The 21,464-nt window shown below is 48.2% G+C and overlaps 1 protein-coding gene across 1 annotated transcript in view; it reads right to left on the bottom strand.

Annotated features, from left to right (window-relative positions):
* The window catches only part of TMC2 (transmembrane channel like 2), a gene marked incomplete at both ends in the record, with an annotated part of 63,005 nt that extends 45,339 nt beyond the window's left edge, over positions 1–17,666 (bottom strand). Inside the window, 5 exons of the mRNA XM_080684607.1 lie at positions 1,553–1,643; positions 7,834–7,986; positions 11,174–11,489; positions 16,964–17,011; positions 17,633–17,666. Coding sequence (XP_080540733.1) covers positions 1,553–1,643; positions 7,834–7,986; positions 11,174–11,489; positions 16,964–17,011; positions 17,633–17,666 — 642 coding nt within the window. The remainder of the gene's footprint in view (positions 1–1,552; positions 1,644–7,833; positions 7,987–11,173; positions 11,490–16,963; positions 17,012–17,632) is intronic.
* Positions 17,667–21,464: the final 3,798 nt, after the last annotated feature.

Raw genomic sequence — 21,464 nt, 5'->3', positions numbered from 1 at the left:
ACTCTCACAGCACATTTCGCAGACAGCCAAGTGCCTAAATCTGATAAGAATTGTTGCTAAACCACAATGCTGATGGGACTGGTAGAGGCCTCAGCCCATGGCTTCCCATTCTTCTTCTGGTGAAACAATAGCCTGTTTTTTGTTTTTTGTTTTTTCTGAAGAAAAGGAAAGCATCACACCCCTTTTCACAGTCTCTTCCCAGCTCCAATACTCAGAGTTTGTACCAGTCAGAAACCTCAGTAGCTGCCTGTCTGCTGGCTGGGTGAAAAGTTGTCAACTCTTCAAGGGGCTGCTTTCCAACAACCCCAGCCCCTGGAAATAAATCCATTTGGAATTTTTAAAATTCATAGAAAACAGCAAAGAGGTACTAGGGAGAAGCTCCTCAGATCAGTGTCTATTATTACAAAGGTTTCCTAAGAACTTGTCCATGAAGGAAATGAGATTTTCCTTTGTAAATTCACTGAGGATGAAGGGAAATTTTGTCTGAAGGAATCAGACAGGCTTCCAGACCTGAAGGCTTTGACCATATCCTAATTGGATGACTACTTAATAAAGAAGGAAGCCATCCGTCAGAAGAGAGAGAGGAGAGGGGGGCTCATAGAGATAAGACTGGTGGATAATGCAAAGATATCCCTAAGATGTGAAGGGAGGGCTGTGGGGAATGGCCGGTGGTGGACATTGGGCACTTCAGTCCCATTGCTTCATCTACTTTTCTTAGTTCTGATTCTGTGCTCAAAAATCATCTTTGGCTTATTTGGCTTCCTGTGTAGGTCTGTCTATAAGAAAAGCATTATTCCACCACCTGGGCTCTGAGTATTTTGTTTCTATGGCAGTAATTTTTCATTGCAAATTAATAGATTGGAATTGGAATTATGGTTTAGCTTTCCATAGAACTAACTCTACTGGAAAAAAAAAAAAGGCATTGCTGATGTGGACTTCAGGTTTTTCAGTTCTTGTATCAGTTATTTCTCCTTGTGAATTAATAATCCAGTATCTGGTTTTATATGTCAGTCTCATAAGCTTTATTAACGTGAGTCCTTCCTTAAGATGGATATCCTGTCAGGGTGCTGATAAAATCAGTACAAAATATAGGCTTGCAAGGCTGAGGCCAATAGGGGTAATGAACGCTGCCAAGCGAGGCCCCTGGAGACACAGCCTGCCAGTTGGTCTTTTTGCAACCATCCGACAGCCCCTCCAGGCTGTAGGCATCTTGGCCTGAAAAGTGATGCCCTAGAGGTGGAGCAGAGGCAGAGGGAGGCCCGGAGAAACTCTGCATCGAAGCTCTCTATCCTACATTGGCTTAGAGAATGAGAAAACTGGGCTGGGGGGTGGGCAGGAGAAGACCTCACACACCCTTCCTCAGAGCTCCGTGAGATGGCAGCTGCTGCCCCGTGACTGGGTTATTCATTGGGCCTGTCATCTTCCTCACCAGCTATATAGTCAACTGGACCTCACGCTCAGGATTCTGGGGGAGTGGACACAAATGGTGAGGCTGGGAGGTGCCTGGGATAGTCACCCAAGTTCAGAAGTTTGCAGCCTCTGCATCACACACCTTAGTCATCAGCATCTTATAGGCGTAGAGTCGCTTGCCTTTCCCTTTTCCCAAGGCTCCTTCATACTTCTCCACAAATTCTTGGGCCTCCCTGGTTGGAAAAAAAGAGGTGGGGGCAGGAATTAACACCCAACCAAAAGAAATCTGAACTATGAGGGTGTCTATGTGGCTGAAAGCTGTGTTTTTATACTGCTTGTGGAGTATAATGTAAGTTTCATGAATGAAAGGTATTTTTTCTGTTTAGTCGCTGAAATTTTCCAAATGCAAGCATAGTGGGCACCTGTAGGCAGAGTTTTGGCCTCCGTGACCTTCATCCCCTGGTGGTACATTCATGAGTGGCAAAAGGGATTTTGCAGGTATAATATTACTGACTTTAAAATAGGAACATAGCTGCCCTCGCTGGTTTGGCTCAGTGGACAGAGCGTTGGCCTGTGGACTCTAGGGTCCTGGGTTTGATTCTGGTCAAGGGCACATGCCCGGGTTGCGGGCTCCATCCCCAATAGGGGGCATGCAGGAGGCAGCCAACCAATGATTCTTTCTCATCATTGATGTTTCTCTCTCTCCTTCTCCCTTCCTCTCTGAAATCAATTAAAAAATATCCTATATAATATAAGCCTAATATGCTAAGTGTCCGGTTGGCCATTCAACCAATCAAAGCATAATATGCTAATGATATGCTAAGGCTGCTCAACTGCTTGCTATGATGTGCACTGACCACAAGGGGGCAGGCAGTCGACCAGTCAACCAGTCACTATGACATGCACTGACCACCAGGGGGCAGACGCTCTGACCGGTAGGTTAGCTTGCTGCTGGGTTCTGGCCAATAGGGACTGAGCAAGATGGGCCGGACACACCCTGGAGCCCTCCCTTGGTCCCTCCCTGGCTGGCCAACCTGCCGTGCCCCTCCCTAGCCCCGATTGTCCTCACCAGCTCCAGCACACCACCCCAGAATATTTAATGTATCCAACCTTCCCTGGATGTTCACTCACTCATTCAACATTCATGCACTTCACAAATATCTCCTGATCGCTGTATTGTTTTCTATTGCGGCTGTAACAAATGACTACAAGCTTAACAGTTTCAAACAGCATTCATTTGTTAGCTCACACTTGTCAGTCAGAGGCCCAGCACAGCGTGGCTGGATTCTCTGCTCAGGGTCTCACTGGACTAAAATCAAGGTATCAGTAGGGCTGCAGTTCCCATCTCAGGCTCTGAGTCCTCTTCCAAGCTCACTGGTTTTTGGCAGATTCATTTCCTTCTCTTGCTTTTCATGTGGGGCCCCAGCAACAGAGAATCAGAAATTCTTCTGCTTCTAATTTCCTTGACTTTCCCTCTGCCACATCTCTCTCTGACTCTTCTACCTTCCTCCTCTGTTTTTAAGGGCTCACATGATTACATTGGATCCTTCCAGATAATCCAAAATCATGTCCTTATTTTTTTTTAAAAAAATATTTTATTGATTTCAGAAAGCAAGGGAGAAGGAGAGAAAGATAGAAACATCAGTGATGAGAGAAAATCCTTGATCAGCTGCCTCCTTCATGTCCCTCCTCCCACCCCGCACTGGGGATTGAGCCTGCAACCCAGGCATGTGCCCTGACAAGGAAGGGAATAGAATCATAACCTCCTGGTTCATAGGTCAAGGCTCAACCTCTGAGCCACACCGGCTGGGCTATGTTCCTTTTATATACTAGTATACTAATATATATATATATATATATATATATATATATATATATATATATATACTAGAGGACCGGTGCACGAAATTTGTGCACTCGGGGCAGTGGGGAGGGAGTCCCTCAGCCTGGATTGCGAGAGGGCACAGGCCAGGCCGAGGGACCCCACCAGTGCATGATCAGGGATGGTGAGGGGCCACGGGAGGGCTCCAGGGCGTGTCTGGCCCATCTTACCCAGTCCTGATCAGTCGGACCTGAGCTGCAAGCTAACCTAACGATTGGAGCATCTGCCCTCTGGTGGTCAGTGTGTGTCATAGCGACTGGTTGAACAGTTGAACCAACGGTTGGACACTTAGCACATTAGGCTTTTATTATATAGGATTTTGGTTAATCCTCACCAGAGAATATTTTTTCCATTGACTTTTTAGAGCAAATGGAAGGGAGGGACAGAGAGAAACATTGATGTGAGAGAGACACATCAACTGTTGCTTCCCGCACACATCCTGACTGGGGCCAGGGATTGAGCCTGCAACTGAGGTACATGCCCTTGACTGGAATTGAACCTGCAACCCTTCAGTCTGTAGCCTGACGCCCCAACCACTGAGCCAAACCAGCTAAGGCCCCCACTTGACTTTTGTTGCTAGGGTTGGGGGTGGGGCTGCTGTTTTTTTTGTGGGGTTTGGCTGGAATAGGGTTGTTATTGTCTGTTTTCTGTCTTGCCAGGCTGTCCCTTTTCTGGTCCTTTGGCCAGAGAGAGCAGGCTTTTCTTCAGGAATTTTTTGTATATGTTGGTGTTGCTGGGTTTCCAACCTCTTCAGCCTGGTACATAGGCAAAAAGAAAGAAAGAAATCCTGGAACTCAATGCCCTGGCATTTCTTTGGTCCTGAGGTCCTTAGCCTGTCTGCTTTCATCTCTGCACCTCACAGAGTCTCTTAAGTTTGCTTTACATGCAAACATCCAAGGTTTTAGTTGTACTGAGTGGTTATGTCTACTCCATCCTCCTGGAAGGGGAATTCTTCATCTCTCAGAAGAAAGCAAGCAGTTTGGATAACTTTCTAATCACCCGGCTCCTGACAAAGCTGAGCGACACATCTGATAAATTTTACTATGATTAAAGCAAACATCCATGACTTGTGGGCACTAGGCGTTCTTTTGCCAACATCACAGCCCACCGTGTGTCATTATTAACCAAGTCCGTTCATAATGCCTTTTCTCATTCATCTTTGTTCTCATCCTCAAGTTGCAGGGCTCAACATAGTGTCTGGCACAAAAGCCATTCAAGTTTTAATAATAATAATAATAATAATAATAATAATAATAACTCTTAATTAATTGCATATTATGTGCTGGGCATTTTAAATAAATATTTTGAATTTGTCAGAAAAACTCTATGAGGTAGATATTATTATTCCTATTTTACAAATGAAGAGTGTGAGGCTCAGAGAGGTTAAGGAAAGGAAACCAGACTGAAAGGGATTAACCAGATGTGGCAGAGGTGTGAATGCAGGCTGGCTCCAATTCACTGCTATTGCTCCTCATACTTTGCCATTCTTTTTTGGTGATCTACAACAACTATGCCCAGGTCAGCCAGCTGCCTGAGTGGGCCAGGGGCTGTGGCCCCTACACCATTGCTTCTAAAAAAAAGAGAATATAGTCTGGGAATGCTATCTGCTGTTGAAGTGTTCACCACCAGAAGAGGAAACCATACAGGAAGCAAAGGGGTGCATTCTAGAATGTCTAGTAATTCTGGAGAGGTGATTACGAAGTAAGAACGCAGGTTCTAGAGCCAGGATGCCTGAGTTCAAATCCTGATCAGGCCACTTAACTCACTATGTGACTTTAGGAAAATTACTCAGTTGCTCTGTGTCTCAGTTTGCTCATCAGTAAAATGGGGACAATGATAGTAGTCCCCTACACCACAGGGTGGTTCTGACGATTAAATGAATTGGGACACATATAGCACTCAGACCAGTGCCTGGCACATAGAGAGTGCTCAGCACATGTTGGCTATATATAAAAGAAAGAACAATAGAAGATGAATCAGATTTGGTTCTGCAAACAAGAGCATCGAGTCAAATGAGAGGCAGTGCCTGGGCATCAGAGCAACAGTAAATACCTCAGCTTGAATGTGGGGAGGGGCAATGGGGACTTTGCTGCACAGGAGACAGTTGGTCTGAGTCTTACAGGTGTGTAGAGGTAGCCGTGGGCTGGTAGAAAGCAGAAACCTGGAAGAGGCACTGGCTGGAGTGGAGCCCCAGAGGCTGGAGCCTTAGACGTGAGTCAGAGATAAGGAGTCTTGCAAGAGGGAAGAGAAAGGAAGGAGGTCTGGAGGGAGGAGACCACTGTTCGCTGGGGAGACCTGCCCCAGTGAGCAAGTGAGAGAGACAATTCTTTCCAGCTTTTCAGGACTTCACCTCCCACCCCCACCAAGGGCGGGATGTCAGACTTCTCCTGGGGCAGCTGAGCAGCCCTGGGGGATTTTCATGGCCCCTGAGACATCCAGCCAGCTGGGGATCTCATTTCCATAAGCATCAAGGTGCTCTTTTCCACTGTTAATAAAAGATGTGTTCAGCTGACACCTGAGTGGGGGTGAGGCTCCGTTGGAGTGACAGATGGCTGTGTTGCTCTGGCTAAGGAAGAACCCAGCCTGAGGGAACAGGGAGAAGAGACTCAGACAAACAAGAGCCACTGCCTGGAGGGTACCTACAGCCCCAATCATAGCCACTTAATCCGATACATTAAAAATTCACAATTCCTATGTGTAATCAATATGAAATATTAATCACTTATTTCACATTCTTTTTGTATTGTCTTCAAATCCGGTGTTCATCTTGCACCATGTGTGATGATTTATAAATTTAAATAAATTAATATAAAAAAATTCAGTTTCTCAGTCACATTGATGGGGAAAATAAGACATTTTGGGGGGGCTTTTTTCGGCCGCCTGGTATTCTATAACAACATGAACTGCTTTTCAAGTGCTCAGGAGCCACATGTGGCTATGTTGTTAGTGCAGATTTAGAGCACTTCCAGCCCAGAAGGTTCTGTGGGCCAGCCCTGGCCTGGAGGCACCCCGGGGAGCCATTTTCCTGCAGCTGCGTAGGAGACAATGTAATAATTTGCAGGACAGTGAGTAAGCTCTGCCAGGATCCTTGTAAGGGTCTGTAAGGGTTTGTGCAGCCAGCATCTTTACTATGCCTGCGGGAGGCAAACAGAATTAAAATAAAACTGCCACATTTTTCTACATAATAGAGGGGGAGGCAGTTGACTTGAGCCATGAAGAAACTCAGGTGTGAAAGATATCAACCAAAGAACTTGTATGCATGTATGCATGACCCATGGACACAGACAAAGGAGTGGAGAGGGCCTGAGGTGGGGGGCAGGGGTGGGCTGGAAGGGGTCGATGCAGGGGGAGGGAGGAAGGGACATATGTAATACTTTCAACAATAAAGGTTTTAAAACAGAAAAACTCAGGTGTGAGAGGAGCTGGGGAAAATGTCTTTATAGAGAGGAATGGGGAAGGGGAGTGTCACCCCAACCCCATGGCAGAAACATGGAAGAAAGACTTTGGGGAAATGTTAACTGTGGATGGGAATTTTTTATTTTTTTATTTTTTTTTTATTTTTTTTTTTAAATATATTTTATTGATTTTTTACAGAGAGGAAGGAAGAGGGATAGAGAGTTAGAAACATCGATGAGAGAGAGAAACATCGATCAGCTGCCTCCTGCACACCCCCTACTGGGGACATGCCCGCAACCAAGGTACATGCCCTTGACCGGAATCGAACCTGGGACCCTTCAGTCCGCAGGCCGACGCTCTATCCACTGAGCCAAACCGGTTTCGGCAAGGATGGGAATTTTTCAGAAGAAAACCAGAAGTGAGGCAATGTGACTCCTGTTCTTATCTCAACACTGCAGTAGACACTCAAGCATCATAAAATGCTGGTGTGCCAGCCGTCATATGGACACCGGAGAAGCGGCTGAGTAGAAAATAGGACCCAGGAGTGTGTGTAGAAGGCTGGAGCAATGTTCACGGAGCATCCTCGAAAGCTTGGCCCTGTGTTAGGCATTTGCGGCACGTGAGTAGCTGAGACAGGCCCCCCTTCCTGCTCTCCGCAGGGTGTGTGCTACACATGGAGGGATTCTGGGTGTTTAAAACACAAGAGAGGTCTGAATCTATTGAGATGGGGGTGCATCACAGAAAGCCTCCCAAGGAAGGCATGTCTATGTTGGGTTGCAAGGGAAACACAGAAGCCACCAGAAGGGGTGGGGGTGAGACAGAAGGGGCAGCCAGGCAGTGGAAGGGTGGGGCGCAGACAGGAGCACCAGGATTCTGTCTCTCTGGCCTGGCCCAGTTCCTTGCTGGCCTAACAGCAGAGTCTTAGTCAACAGTCCCAGCTCATGCCTGTCTTGGCTGTAAGGGCAACTCCCCTGCCCCTCAGCACTGTGCTTGTGCTGGGGACAGAGGGGACCAAGAAGAGTGGGAGGGTGAATCCCCCTTCCTGTGAAGCCCCCTTGGGGTGGAGAGGAGGAAGGGACTTGGAGCCCATCAGAAGGAGCAGAGCTTTTTAGACATTGAGAGGCCCTGGCCGACCACCTGCTCACCTGAGCTCCGTAAGCTTCTTCGCCATGGGCCAGGGCTTGTTGCGCATGTGGGTGATGAGCTTCTTCTTCTCTTCCACCTGCTCCAGGATCCTGGCCAGTTCCTCCTCAGACAGAGACTCCCCAGCAGAGGCGCTGGAGGCCACGGAGGGCGATCTGGAGGAGAGCCAGGGTAGAGCAGAGAGTGAAAAGGAGGCGAGCTTGGGATCAGAGGAGCCCAAAGCAAGACAAATGGGCTATGCACCAGACACTCACAGCTCTGACCACCCCTAGCAGGCCTGCGCCTGCTGAGAACCCCTCAGTGGCTCCCACCTCCTGTAGAAGAGGCCTGTAGCTCTGTCCTGTAGCTCAAGGCACTGGGAGGAAGGCCTCCCCAAATTCCACTTCTCTGAGTTCTCCCCACATACCAGACTCTAGCACCGTGCTGCCCAGTAGAAATACAATACGTGCCACATACTATAATTTTAAATTTTTTAGTGGCGCCATTAAAGTAGTAGAAGGAAATGGGTAAAATTAATTTTAATAATGCCTTTCATTTAATCTAATATGTTAAAAATTCTAATTTCAACGTGTAATCAATATAAAAATTATTAATGAGATATTTTTCATTTTTTTGTACTGTCTTCAAACTTTGGTGTTCATTTTGCACTCATAGTGTCTGTCAATTCAGACATTACATTTTCATTAAACATATCAGATCTGTATTTGAATTTAATAAAATTTATAATTGAAAAAAGTAGATTCACGTACCTCAATTTTTTGAGACATAAAAGTTTCCCGATAAATGAAGCAAGTAGCAGAATGTCATTTTCTTTTGACATTTGCATCTGCATTGACAAAAGTTTGTCTTTTTTAAAGAAATGCTTTGGCTTTAAAGTAAAATTGATTTCAAAACTATATCTGTCTTTCCAAGTTAAGTAAATTTACTAACTCTTGGGTCAGCTCCATATTAACATCAAATTAAAATTAAATTGAATGGGAAATTCAGTCCCTTGGTCACACTAGCCACATTTCAAGTGCCCAGCATGTGGCTGGTTGCTGTTGTATTGGACGACACAGCATCTCATGGAGAGGACTATGTGCTCAGCTGCCACAAACCCCAGATTCTTGTGTGTTCTCCTCACCGCCTCCTTCTGTCATAAGAACAGTGACTCTCAGGTGAGTTGATTTAATCTGATCAACTTGATTGAATTGGATCAGAAGGTCACAGTTTGATTCCCAGTCAAGGCACATACCCAAGTTGTGGGCTTAATCCCCCAGTAGGGGGCATGCAGGAGGCAGCCAATCAATGATTCTCTACCTCTCCCTATCTCTCTTAAATAAATTAAATATATATATATATTTATAGTGAATGAATGTGTGCATATGAGAGATAAGATAACCTCTTGACTGGATAGTCAACTCACATCATCCGTGAGGAGCAGATAGATATCAGGTGTCTCCAGATGTGATACCTTGAGAGGGACACAGTATTGCTTATATGGTATTCAAGCTGGGATGCATAATCTAGCCATGAAGAAACATCAGAAAACCCCCAAAATGAGGAACTTTCTATTAAACACAAAAACAGGATTGTACCCTCAAAAGTGTCATAAAAGAAAGGCTGCAAAATATCCCAGATGAAAGGAGACTAAAGAGATGTGACAACTAAATGAAATACTTGAACCTACATGTGTTCGTATACTAGAGGAAGAAAAAGAAATGCTATAAAGAACACTATCGAGTCAACTGTCAAAATTGGAATGTGCATGGTAGACTAGATACAATATTGTATTGATGCTAAATTACAAGGGCGGGGCTGGAGAAGAGTTCTGCCAGGGCAGCCTTCTTAGCAGGTTCATTAACGGAAACATCAGGATATGCGCTTGGGTTACTGCAGGCTTTAGAGACCAGTTTGCAGCAGTCTCCGCGAGCTTTAGCTTCTCATGAACTCCTGAGGAGCAATAGAGAATCATAGGAGGAAGGTGGAGAGGAGGGGGCCCTAGCCCTTGAACACCCGAAAGCCTGGAGCAGAGGGATTTTTTTTTATACCCCATGATATCTGCCTTTGGGTCTTTGCATGGGGTGTTCCCTTGGTATGGGGGGCATTCAATCATTGCTCATTCCAAATCCACCTTTGCTTTCTGCCTTGTCTAAAGGTGACTGATGCTTATGTCCTATCTCCCCTACTAGTCTGTCAGCATCTGGGGAACAAAGCTGAGGCTTTTTCATCTCTCTGTGCCCTGACATGAGCATGGATGAGTCCTTGTCTGTACCCCTTACTTTGCATCTGCCATCCAGACACTGGTGGTCTGTTTAGGATGGTACAACTTCCCTCTAAAATTTGGAACACTCCAAGGCCCACTGACAATGCATTCAAGTTCTCTTTAAGTTGTTAAGGGCACTACTCATCCTTTACCTCCTTAGCTCATGTCCAGGGAGAACCAGACAGTAGACAAAAGCCCTAACAGCCAAGGAAGGCTGACATGGGTGACAAGAGAAATCAGTGGCCGGTTTGAGGGCCTGAGTTCCATCTCTGTAAAGGTGGAAAGGCACCATGGACAATGAGTGGGGGTGTGGGTGAAGAGGGTTTGTTGGAACCCAGTGGGAAGGAGCGCCAACTTCATTATAATCCTAATACCTCCACTGTTTCAAAAGCCTCCCCACCCATTACCAACAGGGATTCTTCAAACATCCTGAGAAGTGAACAATGCAAAAAAGGGAGGCGAAGAGAGGGAGCTGTCCATTCAAACTTGGGAGCAAAACATGGAACTAAAGTTTTGACTTGTTAATTCTGTATGCTGGTTCTGTTCATCAACCCACATGTGGTAGTGCTAATGAACAACGGAAACAAAACAGATAAAGCAAACCTCAGATCCTCGAACTTCAGAGCTGGTGGAACCCTTGAAGATCTTTTAGCTCAATGCTGTGTTTTACAGAAGAGGACACAGGTCCAGATCAGGGAAATGGTGCACTTAAAGCCCTCCTATGAGTCCTAAATCCAATTTTGTTCATTTATATCAGCTCCTCTGCAAGAGCTGTGGCGAGTCACCAGCTGGAATCAGGAGACTTGGAGTCTTGTCCCACCCTGCAGCCACCTCCCCTCCCCACGCGGAGCTTCCACTTGCTCTGGTGTGATATGAGGTGTTGAGTGGAGAGTGCCCGGTGACCACTCCACCTGGATGGCCATGATTTCCCTACAGGTTCTGCCCCAGATTCGGAGAGGCAAATAGAAGCAGGAGAAGAGAGCAGGGGGCGCCTATTTATAAGGTTGGGGGGTGGGTCCTCATCAGGAGAGGGAGAAAGATCAGCAGAAGAGGGAAAGCACGATTAAAAACACACCTGAATCAGAGTCACAACACACCTTTGTTTCTTCAGTTGCTTCCACATCTCCTTCTTCGGCACCTCCTTTTCCTTCTTTGAGGATGCTCTCTGCTCCTTAAGGGAAGCCCTCCCATCCCTCTTCTTCCTCCCCTCTCGGGTCCTCTGGGCTGTGCTCCGCTTCTGTTCCCCCAGCTCCTCTCGGTGTCTCCTGTGCTCTACCTGCTTCCTTTGGGGGGAGTCTGGCCTTGGGCTGCCCTTGGCCCGCTCCTTCTGGCCAGCAGGGCCTCCACACCTGCCTGTCACACCCTCTGCTTTGGGGGCCGGCTTCCTGGAGGGTCTCCTCCCAGATCTGTCACCTGCAGGGGCAGGAAAAAGACAGGTCCCAGCTCTGAGAAATCAGGTGTTCAAGATGCTTCCTGGAGCTTGTTGGCTCCAAAGGCCTCTTTTGGAGCCTCTGGTCTTGGGTAAAAATTAATGTCTCCCTCCTTTGACCAGTTGGCACTCCTACATACTCTTGCCTGTCCTCAGGTAGAGATCCAGGCACGTGCCTTTCTTCTTTCTCGGTGTGCAGTCCCTTGGTCTCAGAGCTGAATCTTCTCCTGACTCCCAGGGTCAAGGCCAAGTCTGGGCCTCTGTTTGGTAAGGCTGGACCACTGAGACAGGAAGGACCCAGCTGGCTCCATTTTCCAGGGCTTTTTCCCCCTCATGTCCCCTGCCTAGCATGAGGAAAAGGATAGAAGGTGAGAGCAGCAGCTCCTGTTCCTCAGCACGACCGTGCAGGCCACAGGTTCAGTCAGGAGGCAGAGGGAGAGGGGAAATGTGGGCAAGAGCCTTCGTTGTAGTTCCAGAGGGAAGGAATGGATGAGGTAGAGTAAGCAAGGTTAGGGATGGCTGGTTGGAATAATTTCAAAAAGACCCAGAATAGCCTACATAACATTGAAGGAGGAGAACAAAGTTGGTCAACAGACATTATCTAACATCAAGATTTACTATAAACCTATAATAATCAAGACAGTGTGGTATTAGTGAAAGAATAGACAAATACACTAATAGAGCAGAATAGAGAGGCCAGAAGAAGACTCACATAAATATAGCCAACTAAGCATGGACAAAAGCAATTTAATAGAGATAGTATGTTTCACCAGATGGTGCTGGAAAACTGGACATTGCATCACATGCAAAATGATAATAATCATCATCATCATCATAATCATCATCATCTAGACACAGACCTTATACCTTTCACAAAAATTAACTGAAAATAGACCATAGATCTAAATGTAAAATGCAACAGATAAAACTCAAAGATAACAGAAGAGGATACGTAGGTGATCTTGGGTTTTGCAATGTCATTTTGAATCCAACATCTAAAGCAGAATCCATGAAAGAAGAAATGAATAAGTTGGACTTCATTAAAATTAAAGAGTTCTGTTCTGCAAAGTCACTGTTAAAAAAATGAAAAACAAAACAAAACAACAACAACAACAAAATCTATATATAAAAGTCTAAGCAACCATTCGACCGTTCAACTGGTAGCTATGACGTACACTGACCACCAGGGGGAAGATGCTCAACACACAGGCATGGAAACATGGAACAGACTGATGAATCTCAGAGGGAAAGGGAAAAGGGGGAGGGCGGGAAGAATTAACCGAAGATCTTATATGCATGCTAGAAGCCCCATGCACAGATTCATGCACTGGTGGGGTCCCTTGGCCTGGCCTGCAGGGACCTGGCTGAAACTGGCAGTCCAACATCCCCCAAGGGGTCCTGGATTGCGAGAGGGTGCAGGCCAGGCCGGGGGACTCCACCGGTGCACAAATCCATGTACCGGGCCTCTACTAAAAATATAAAAAAGAAAATGAAAAGACAAGTCACAGGCTGGAAGAAAACATTTGCAAAATGCATGTCTGAAAAGAATTTGTACCTAAAGTCTACAAAGAACTACTAAAACTCCACAATAAAAAAACAACTCAATTTAAAAATGGGCAATGGATCTCAACAGGTACCTCTCCAAAGAAATACACAGATGGCAGATAGGTATAAAAAAGAAGCCAGCATCATATGTCTTCAGGGAACTATGAATGAAAACAAGAATGACTTATTAGATGACTAACAACATTAATTGCTAGTGAGGATGTGGAGTAACAGGAACTCTCATTTATTGCTAGCAGGAATGCAAAATGTTACAGCCACTTTGGAAAACAATTTGGCAGTTTCTTACAATGCTAAATACAGCTTTCCCCTAGAATTCAGCAGTCACACTTGTAGGGGTTTATCCAAATGAATTGAAAACTTAGGTCCACATAAAAGCCTACACACAAATGTTTACAGCAGCTTTACTTATAATTGCCAAAAACTGGATGCAAACAAGACGTCCTTTAATAAGCGAATGGATAAGTAAACTGTGGTGCATCCAGACAACAGAATATTATGCAGTGATAAAATGAGCTACGGAGCCATGAAAACACATGGAGGGACCGACCTTAAGTGCATATTCCTAAGGGAAAGAAGACAGTCTGAAAAGGCTATGTACTGTTTGATCTCAACTATATGGCATATGGGAAAGGCAAAACTGTAGAGACAGTGCCCTGGCTGGTGTGGCTCAGCTGGTTGGAGCGTCATCCCGCACACCAAAAGGTGGCAGGTTGCGGGGTTCGATTCCCATTTGGGCACATACCCAGGTTGTGGGTTCCATCTCCGATTGGAGTACATATAGGAGGCAACCAATTGATGTTTCTCTCTCACATTGACGTTTCTTTCTCTCTCCCTCTTTCTCTTCCCTCCTCTCTCTCTCAAATCAATCAGAAAAAAGCGTGTCCTTGGGTGAGGATTTAAAAAATATTTTTTGAAACACTCATGGAGACAATAAAAAAGATCAGTGGTTGCCAGGAGGGGAAGAGGAAGGGAGAAGGGATGTAGGTGGAGCACAGAGCATCTTTTTCAGGGTGTGCTAGTCTGTATGATAATGTAATGGTGGATGCATGACATTATGCATTTGTCAAAATTTGTACAGACTACACAAAGAGTGACTCCTAATGTAAACTGTGGACTTTAGCTAATAATAATGTATTAATATTGATCCATCAGTGGTAACAAATGCACCACACTGATGCAAGATGCTAAAAATAGACGAATCTGGGGGAGAGATGGGGAAGGAAAGAAGATTGTATATGGGAGCTTTTTCTGTTTTCTGTGCATCTGAAACTGATCCCCTCGGGCTTGAAGAGTGACCACAAGGTGAGAATGAGAACTGAAACCATGTACCCCACGCTAGCCTGGGTGTAGAACCCAAACTACACTTTAGTGTCTATATTAAGATGACTTTGTGCTATGCCTTTCTTCATTAGCATGACTTTATTTTTCCAGGAATTTCCTGCCCAGGCAAATGGCTCATGACAGGATATTCCCACAGATCCATCACCTCCTCAATGAAGAGCATCACAGACAATTTGCACCCTTAGATTCTTTGAATGCTTTGCCTCCTGGCCTTGCTATTTATTGTGGACTGGTATATCATAATTCGTACCCAATCCTAAACAAGCCCCCACTTTGAAAGACCTGCCTTGAATCAAATTTCCAATTCTCAATAAATTCTGACTTCCCTTCCCCTCTGAGACAGTGCCAAAGCCTGCCTGTAAGCAACACATCAGCTTTGTCTTATCAATAGGCTGTGTTCTCCATACTTAGGGAGCCAGCTTTTCACAATAAATTAGATCAACATATTTTGCTTTTTTTAAAAAAGAAAGAAATGGCGTACTAAAGAAAAAGGCCATGGAAGTAGAGTGATACATTATAATTGGGATGGTTGAAAATGCCTCTCAAAGAACTGATGTTTATGCTGAATCTTGAAGGATGAACAGGACTTTGCCAAGAGAAGAAAGGGGTAGAGATATAGAGGGGGTGGTGGTCAAAGGTGGAGGGATTGTGAGCAGAGGAAGCGGGATTGAGGGCACCCGGTGGAAATGCCAAGGGGTCTGGGCATGGGTTACCAAGGCAGAGCTGAGTCTCAGGTAAGATCTGGTGCTGGGGTGGAGAATGTGGAGAGAAGGGGTTACGCAGAAAACAGTACATGCCCATAGGCAGTTGGATTGAAATCTGAAGGGTGAGGTGTGAAACTGGCGTGTGTTCTGCAGGATGTGGCCTGCATCAATGCGTCATGCTAGCTGCATTGAAGAGGCTGTTGTGGGGCGGGGACACTGGTTCCCAGTCGCTGCAGGGCAGGCCCTGTGAGCATGTTTGCTTCACTTTCTGCGAAGGCAAGAAGAGGCATCAAGCAGGACAGCCATCTCCACTGGGACTTGGTTCCCAATTGCTGCAAGTACTTCAGGGACCTAGGAGATCACTGGTGTAAACAAGCACATTGGAAAGTATTGAGTGCTATTTACAGACTCAAAGACAGGAAGGACATGGTGTGTGTGGCAGGACAGGCTTTCTTCGCCCAGTCCTTCCCTAACCTTTCCCTTCTCCTTCTCACCTCCTGGGGGAAAGGGGGTTTTGGTAAGACAAGGTAAAAAAAGATAACTTGGACATGATAATAATTCATCCACGTTGGGAAGCTGGTCAGTGTCAGCCAGTGAGAGATGGGTTGTCTTGTAGATGCTCTTCCATGGCCCTGGAAGGCTCGGCTCCCTCTTGGAGGAGAGATGGAGCCAGAAACAAATCCTCTTCTTCCAAAGACATGGGAGGAGGGTGAGACTTTGTGTCAGCGCAGCTGCAACCCTGGGAGAGCCCTAGAACTGAGCTAGGTGGAGGGGAGCGGAATGGGTGCAGAAGGGGGTGGACTGTGGAGAACCAGACCCAAGTATCCCCCAGACAAGGATCAACAGTGGAGCTGGCCCTCCCTCATCCGGCCACACCGAGACACACTTTCTCATGCTCACTCTCATGTCTCTGCAGGGAGGTATGGGCTGGATGGGGCGGCAGGTGGGGTAGGGAGGAGAGACAGTGACCAAGGGGCAGCTGGAGTGTGGAGATGCCAGTGGTGCCTTCACACCAGCTCCCTCCTGCCCAGAGCCCGGGCTCCCCTGCACATCCCCTTGTCACGGAGCTGCCTCACCAAGGACTCAGGCCCCGGGCAGTGGGGGGCAGCGGGGGACAAGAGGGAAGAACTTGGCAGAGGAGACAGAGGAGGTGGACCTTGGAGCCAGCTCCCCCACATACTGTGCACCAGGGTGGGGGCCAGAACAAGTCCCTTCCCTTCAAAATGGGGGGAAGATCTCTTCCACCCCCCAAAGTCCATCGCTCCCCAAGATTTTGCTTCTTCACCTATAAGGGGGGCCCTGACTGGGATGTGAGGAGGAGAAAATGGCATCGGATCCACAGCACGTCTCGTGATATGAAGTGAAGGATGGCCACCTGTGGGCATGGTTCTGCCCTCCTAATGGCAGCGGGGGGTCTTCTCTCCAGCCTATGAGGTCCTCCGGAGCAGGCCACCCCCTCTGGGTAAGCCCTCATGGCTCACATTCTGGATGAGAAGAGGATGAGCACCCACTACTGCTGGGATTTGTGGAGGTTAAGAGTGTGCGGCTGGAGTCCGTGGCCTGGGTGGGAGTCCTGACGCTACCCTACCCACAGGCTGGTGAGTGTTCACTGCTTCCCAAGACTCATCTCAAAGTGTCATAACTCTGGGCATCTTCCTGATCCCTGGGGTGAGGGCAGGCCCTCCCCGTGCAGCATCCGCCCCCTCTCCAGTTAAAACTCCTGCTTGGGAGGGTTCCTTACAAAGACAGGGAGGGAGAGAGGGAGGAAGGAGGATGGAAGAGATGGTGGCGGGGCTGCCAGGCTGAGTGGGCACTGCAGGCTCCCCAGGAACGAATCACCACCTCACCTGTGCCTGGAGAACCGCTCCTCGACCTTCCTCTCACTCCACTTCCTGCTGTAAGAGATGGACAGATAGATGGATGGCCTCTGGACAGTCCCCCTCCCTGGGCCACCCCCATTTCACTGTGGGAATCCTCCACTGGTTCACAGCTGCCTCAGCCCAGAACCTGGCTCCCATTATTTTACTAACAAACCCCAGTCTTGACATTTCTCTGACACCATGGAACAATCATGAGGTCAGAACATCCCCACAGCTCCCTGCCCCAGGCAGGCAGACAGACAGACAGACAGACAGACAGAGGAATCGACTGAGGGGATTGCCATGGAGAGGCAACTCTAACCAAGACAGCAGGAGACTGAAAGACCCTGGAGGGCTCTGCCTTCCTCTGCCGCTCAGCGCTCAGCGGTAGCACAGGTGTTGTGCGTGGCACTCTGCACCTGTCATTTTAAATCCCTCCAACAGTCCTGCCAGGAACGGTGGCTGCCTTCACCTCCCCAATGAGGCAGGGAGAGGTTGTATAACCAGACTGAGGTTGCTCAGCAAGCAGGCGGCAGGCCCTGAACTCAAACCCAGGTCCCTGTGTCTTGAAAGATCCTTTCTGCTTCCCTGTCCCCTGCTGCTACCCAGGAACCCTGGGGGTGGGGGTGGGGGCCGCAGAGATGAGGACAGACTCACCTTTCTCCCCCAAGCCCTTTGGCTGGTGGCTCATGGTCAGCAGGGCTGGCTGGGCCCCCACTCGGCTCAGGGGGCTTGCTGGTCCACACACACCTGTAGCCTGGGGTGATTTCCTGTCCTCATGGTGGCTGACCTCCCTCCCTAGGCCCAAGGGCAGCCAGGGCTCTGCGGCTTGATTGAGATTGAATGTGGAGGTAGGTGAAGTGTGGGAGAGAGCAGGAAGGAGCCGAGGTGGTGAGCTCCCAGCCCTTCAATCCGGCCACACACTCCTCAGTTCAGGTTTCCCTGGAGAGAGGCGGCGTGGCCTCACCTTTCAGGCATCACTTACAGCAGAGGGGCCAGGAGCTACTGCTCATCTCCACTTGCACTGGGCCAGCGGAGGTGTGCAGAGCATCCCAGGGCCCTTCCCTCTATCGCATCCCTGGTTGGAACAGGCAAGTTCTAGGACGTTTGTGAAAATGATCACCAGGGCTCTGTTTAAAACACGATTCCCAGGACCACCCCTGGGCTTTGCATCAGGGAGTCAGGCAGGGCCCAGGATCCTGCACGCTGAATCCTGATGTAAGGAGTCCTGAGCCCACAGTGAACCGTTCCCACCTGGCCTCCTGCTCACCCAATCGATTGCAGCTCTGCCCGCGGCTGCCCCGTTCAAAAACGGCAGCTTCGGCTGCTTTGAAAACCATGACCAGAGCCTGGAGTAGACTGTCTGGAGGACAGTCACAGGCCCCGAAGTGCGGGATCCCTAACCCGGGGTCCCTGGAACTCTGAGAGTCGTGGATGGAATGTTGTGGGTCTGTAACATCACATTTTTATTTTTCCTATCCTTTAACTGAAATTTAGCATTTCCCTAAGAACGTGTGATTCTGTCCCCAGTAGAAGCCAGATTTTTTTTTTTTTTTCATAGCACATTAAGCTGTTGGGACTATCTCAAAATATCATGTATGCTGATCACTGCTTTGAAATTATGATAGTCACAGACCTGCCACTAGATCTTGCTGATTATTAGGAAGCACGTGAGTCATTATCTGACAGATTTTTAAAAACAATTTGATACCTATTTCAGGATCCTTGGTCTCCTTTGTAATCTCAGTATTTTATCTTACGGATTTAAAATCAATGTTCTGACCAATGTCTATGGATCTCACCAGGCTTCTGTGACACAATAGGATTAAGAACCTGCCCCAAGGCAAGTCTCCGGTGGGTGTCACAGAGAGCCCCAGCCTCGAACCCTCCGGAGACCTTGGTGAAGGGGGCGGGGGAGGGGGGGAAGGAACCTCCACATGTGGTGTCCTCTGAAATGCACTCACAACACTCCAGCTTTAAAACTTTTCTCTTTGTCACCTGCCTTTCTCTCTGATCTGATGGCTCCTGCCCCAGGGTGCAAGGACAGTGAGGGACTCTCACTCTCTGTCCTCTCCCTCTACAACCGGGGCCCTGGGGTGCCTGCAGCTGGCCCCTCTCCCAGCTGGACAATCCCACTGCAGGGCCCCAGACAGGGCAGCAGCAGGCAGCCTGCCCAGAGCAATGAGGAGCGGCTTCCTGTGGAGGGCGCTCCCAGCTCTCCTGCCCCCTCCCCGGTCTCCTGATGAGTGAGGACCCTCACAGCAGCTCTTGGCCCTGCCCTTCCTGGCTCTCTCTTGTCAAAGGAGGAAGGCTTCCTACCCACCTTCGTCTCCGGAGGATTCCATTGTGTTCCAACCCCAGCCCTGTCTGCGCAAAGGAATACACCACTTCTCTGCTTCCTACAGAGAATAAGGAGCACCCACAGGGCCAGAGCCAGTGGTAGGCACAGGGCACCCATCAGGGAGAAAAGCAGAGAACCCTGGTGGGTTTATAATCTCTAAGGCTGCTAGGCTTAGTCTGTGGTGCCTGAAGGGGGAGATCTGGGAACTGAAAAATTTCTTCTCTCGCCCTAGCCAGTTTGGCTCAGTGGATAGAGCGTTGGCCTGCGGACTGAAGGGTCCAGGGTTCGATTCCGGCCAAGGGCACATGCCCAAGTTGCAGGCTCGATCCCCAGTAGGGGGCATACAGGAGGCAGCCAATCAATGATTCTCTCTCATCATTGATGTGTCTATCTTTCCCTCTCCCTTCCCCTCTGAAATTAATAAAAATATTTTAAAAATTTCTTCTCTCTCACAACAAAGCCTGTATGGGACTCCAAACACTGGACACAGAGTACTTTGCTCTGTTTGTTGCACAGCATTTATATAAATTCCAATGCTTCCAGAGCTACGTACACGTTCAGGGGAGCATGAGGTCTCGGGACGTGGGAGGCAAATGAGTCTGTCCTCATCTTGGTGGGGCCCATCTGCAGGGTTCCGGGGCAGCAGCGGATGGAGAGGACCGGGTCTTGCAAGGCACAGGGACCCGGGTTTGAGCTATTTGCTCAAGGAGTGAGAAAAGAGAATGATATTGATATTTTAAAACTCTTTTCCTGCCCTGGCCGGTTGCTCAGTTGGTTGGAACATCCTCCTGTACACCAAAAGTTTGCAGGTTCCATTCCTGGTCTGGGCACACACCTGGGTGGTGGGTAAGATGCCCCACAGCCTATGGAAGCAATTTGGAACATGAGCTTTGAAATCAGAGTCTCATTTTGCATGATCTTATGCGTGTTATTGAAATGGGGATAAGAGGTTCCTCTTGGGACTTGTGAGGGATTGGAATGTATGAAGGCAGGTAAAGGAGCCTGCACAGGCCAGAGAACACCAGTAATGGAGATCTTGTCACTTGCCTACCCTTGAGGGCGGGGGGGCAGCTGCATGCTCCGGGTCCTCCAGGACCTGGTTTATCTCCCCTCGCTCCATGTTCTCCATCCCTACCTCTGTGGCCTGTGGTAGCCATGCAGAGGCCTTGCCTCTTCTTTGTCAGGAAGACCCCAAGGCTAGTGCCGTGCCAGCCAAGAAACTCTGCTTACCTGTCAGCAGGGAAGCACCTGCTCTCAACCCAAGCCAGAATCCACGAACAGCTCTTTTTTTTTTTTTTTTTTTTTTTTTTTAATATATTGATTTTTTACAGAGCGGAAGGGAGAGGGATAGAGAGTTAGAAACATCGATGAGAGAGAAACATCGATCAGCTGCCTCCTGCACACCTCCCAATGGGAATGTGCCCGCAACCAAGGTACATGCCCTTGACCAGAATCAAACCTGGGACCCTTCAGTCTGCAGGCCGACGCTCCATCCACTGAGCCAAACCGGTCAGGGCAAAATAGTGAAGAGCCCTTTCAGAAGGCTGTGGCTGGGCAGCTGAGCCCATTCAGACTGGCTTTTCTACTCTGAAGTGATACTTTTTAAGGCTTTGGGCAGCATCTTCCCAACCAGAGCGGGGGACCTTGTCTGAGAGGAATAACCACACAGGGTGTCTTGGGGTCATCGGCAGCCCACCTCCTGCTTCTCTTGCTGCACTGGTGTCACATCCCTGCACACCGTATTGCCTTCTCCTTGCAACCCTCCGGCTAGAGGACCGCGGGGGTCTCACCGGCAGGAATCCAATACCTCCAGGGATGGGCTGCTTACTCCCTCGTTAAGCTGCTCTTTTCACTGACATACACACTGGCGTGTGGATGGTTCATTCTGGTGCCTAATTATGAAAGAGTCACAAGCACAGAAAACTCGTCATTGGAAGCACCCAGAGCTCTCCTTCCAGGTGGCTGGGCACACACACAAGGTTTGGTTGTTTGGATCCATGGGACCTAAGCCAGCCCCCAACCCACTTCCCAGGACTCATTCATTGTGTTGAACACACTTGACATTTTGAATCTCTCTCTCCCTCCTCTGTGTTCCTTTAAGTGTGGAACAGGCCTTGACCCTCCACAACGCCAGGAAAAGGGGTGCCC

The sequence above is a fragment of the Plecotus auritus genome (genome assembly GCF_963455305.1).
Source record: "Plecotus auritus genome assembly, chromosome: 8".
NCBI lineage: Eukaryota > Metazoa > Chordata > Mammalia > Chiroptera > Vespertilionidae > Plecotus > Plecotus auritus.
The sequence above is the reverse complement of the archived record's forward strand: the minus strand, read 5'-3'. Positions and strand labels throughout refer to the sequence as shown.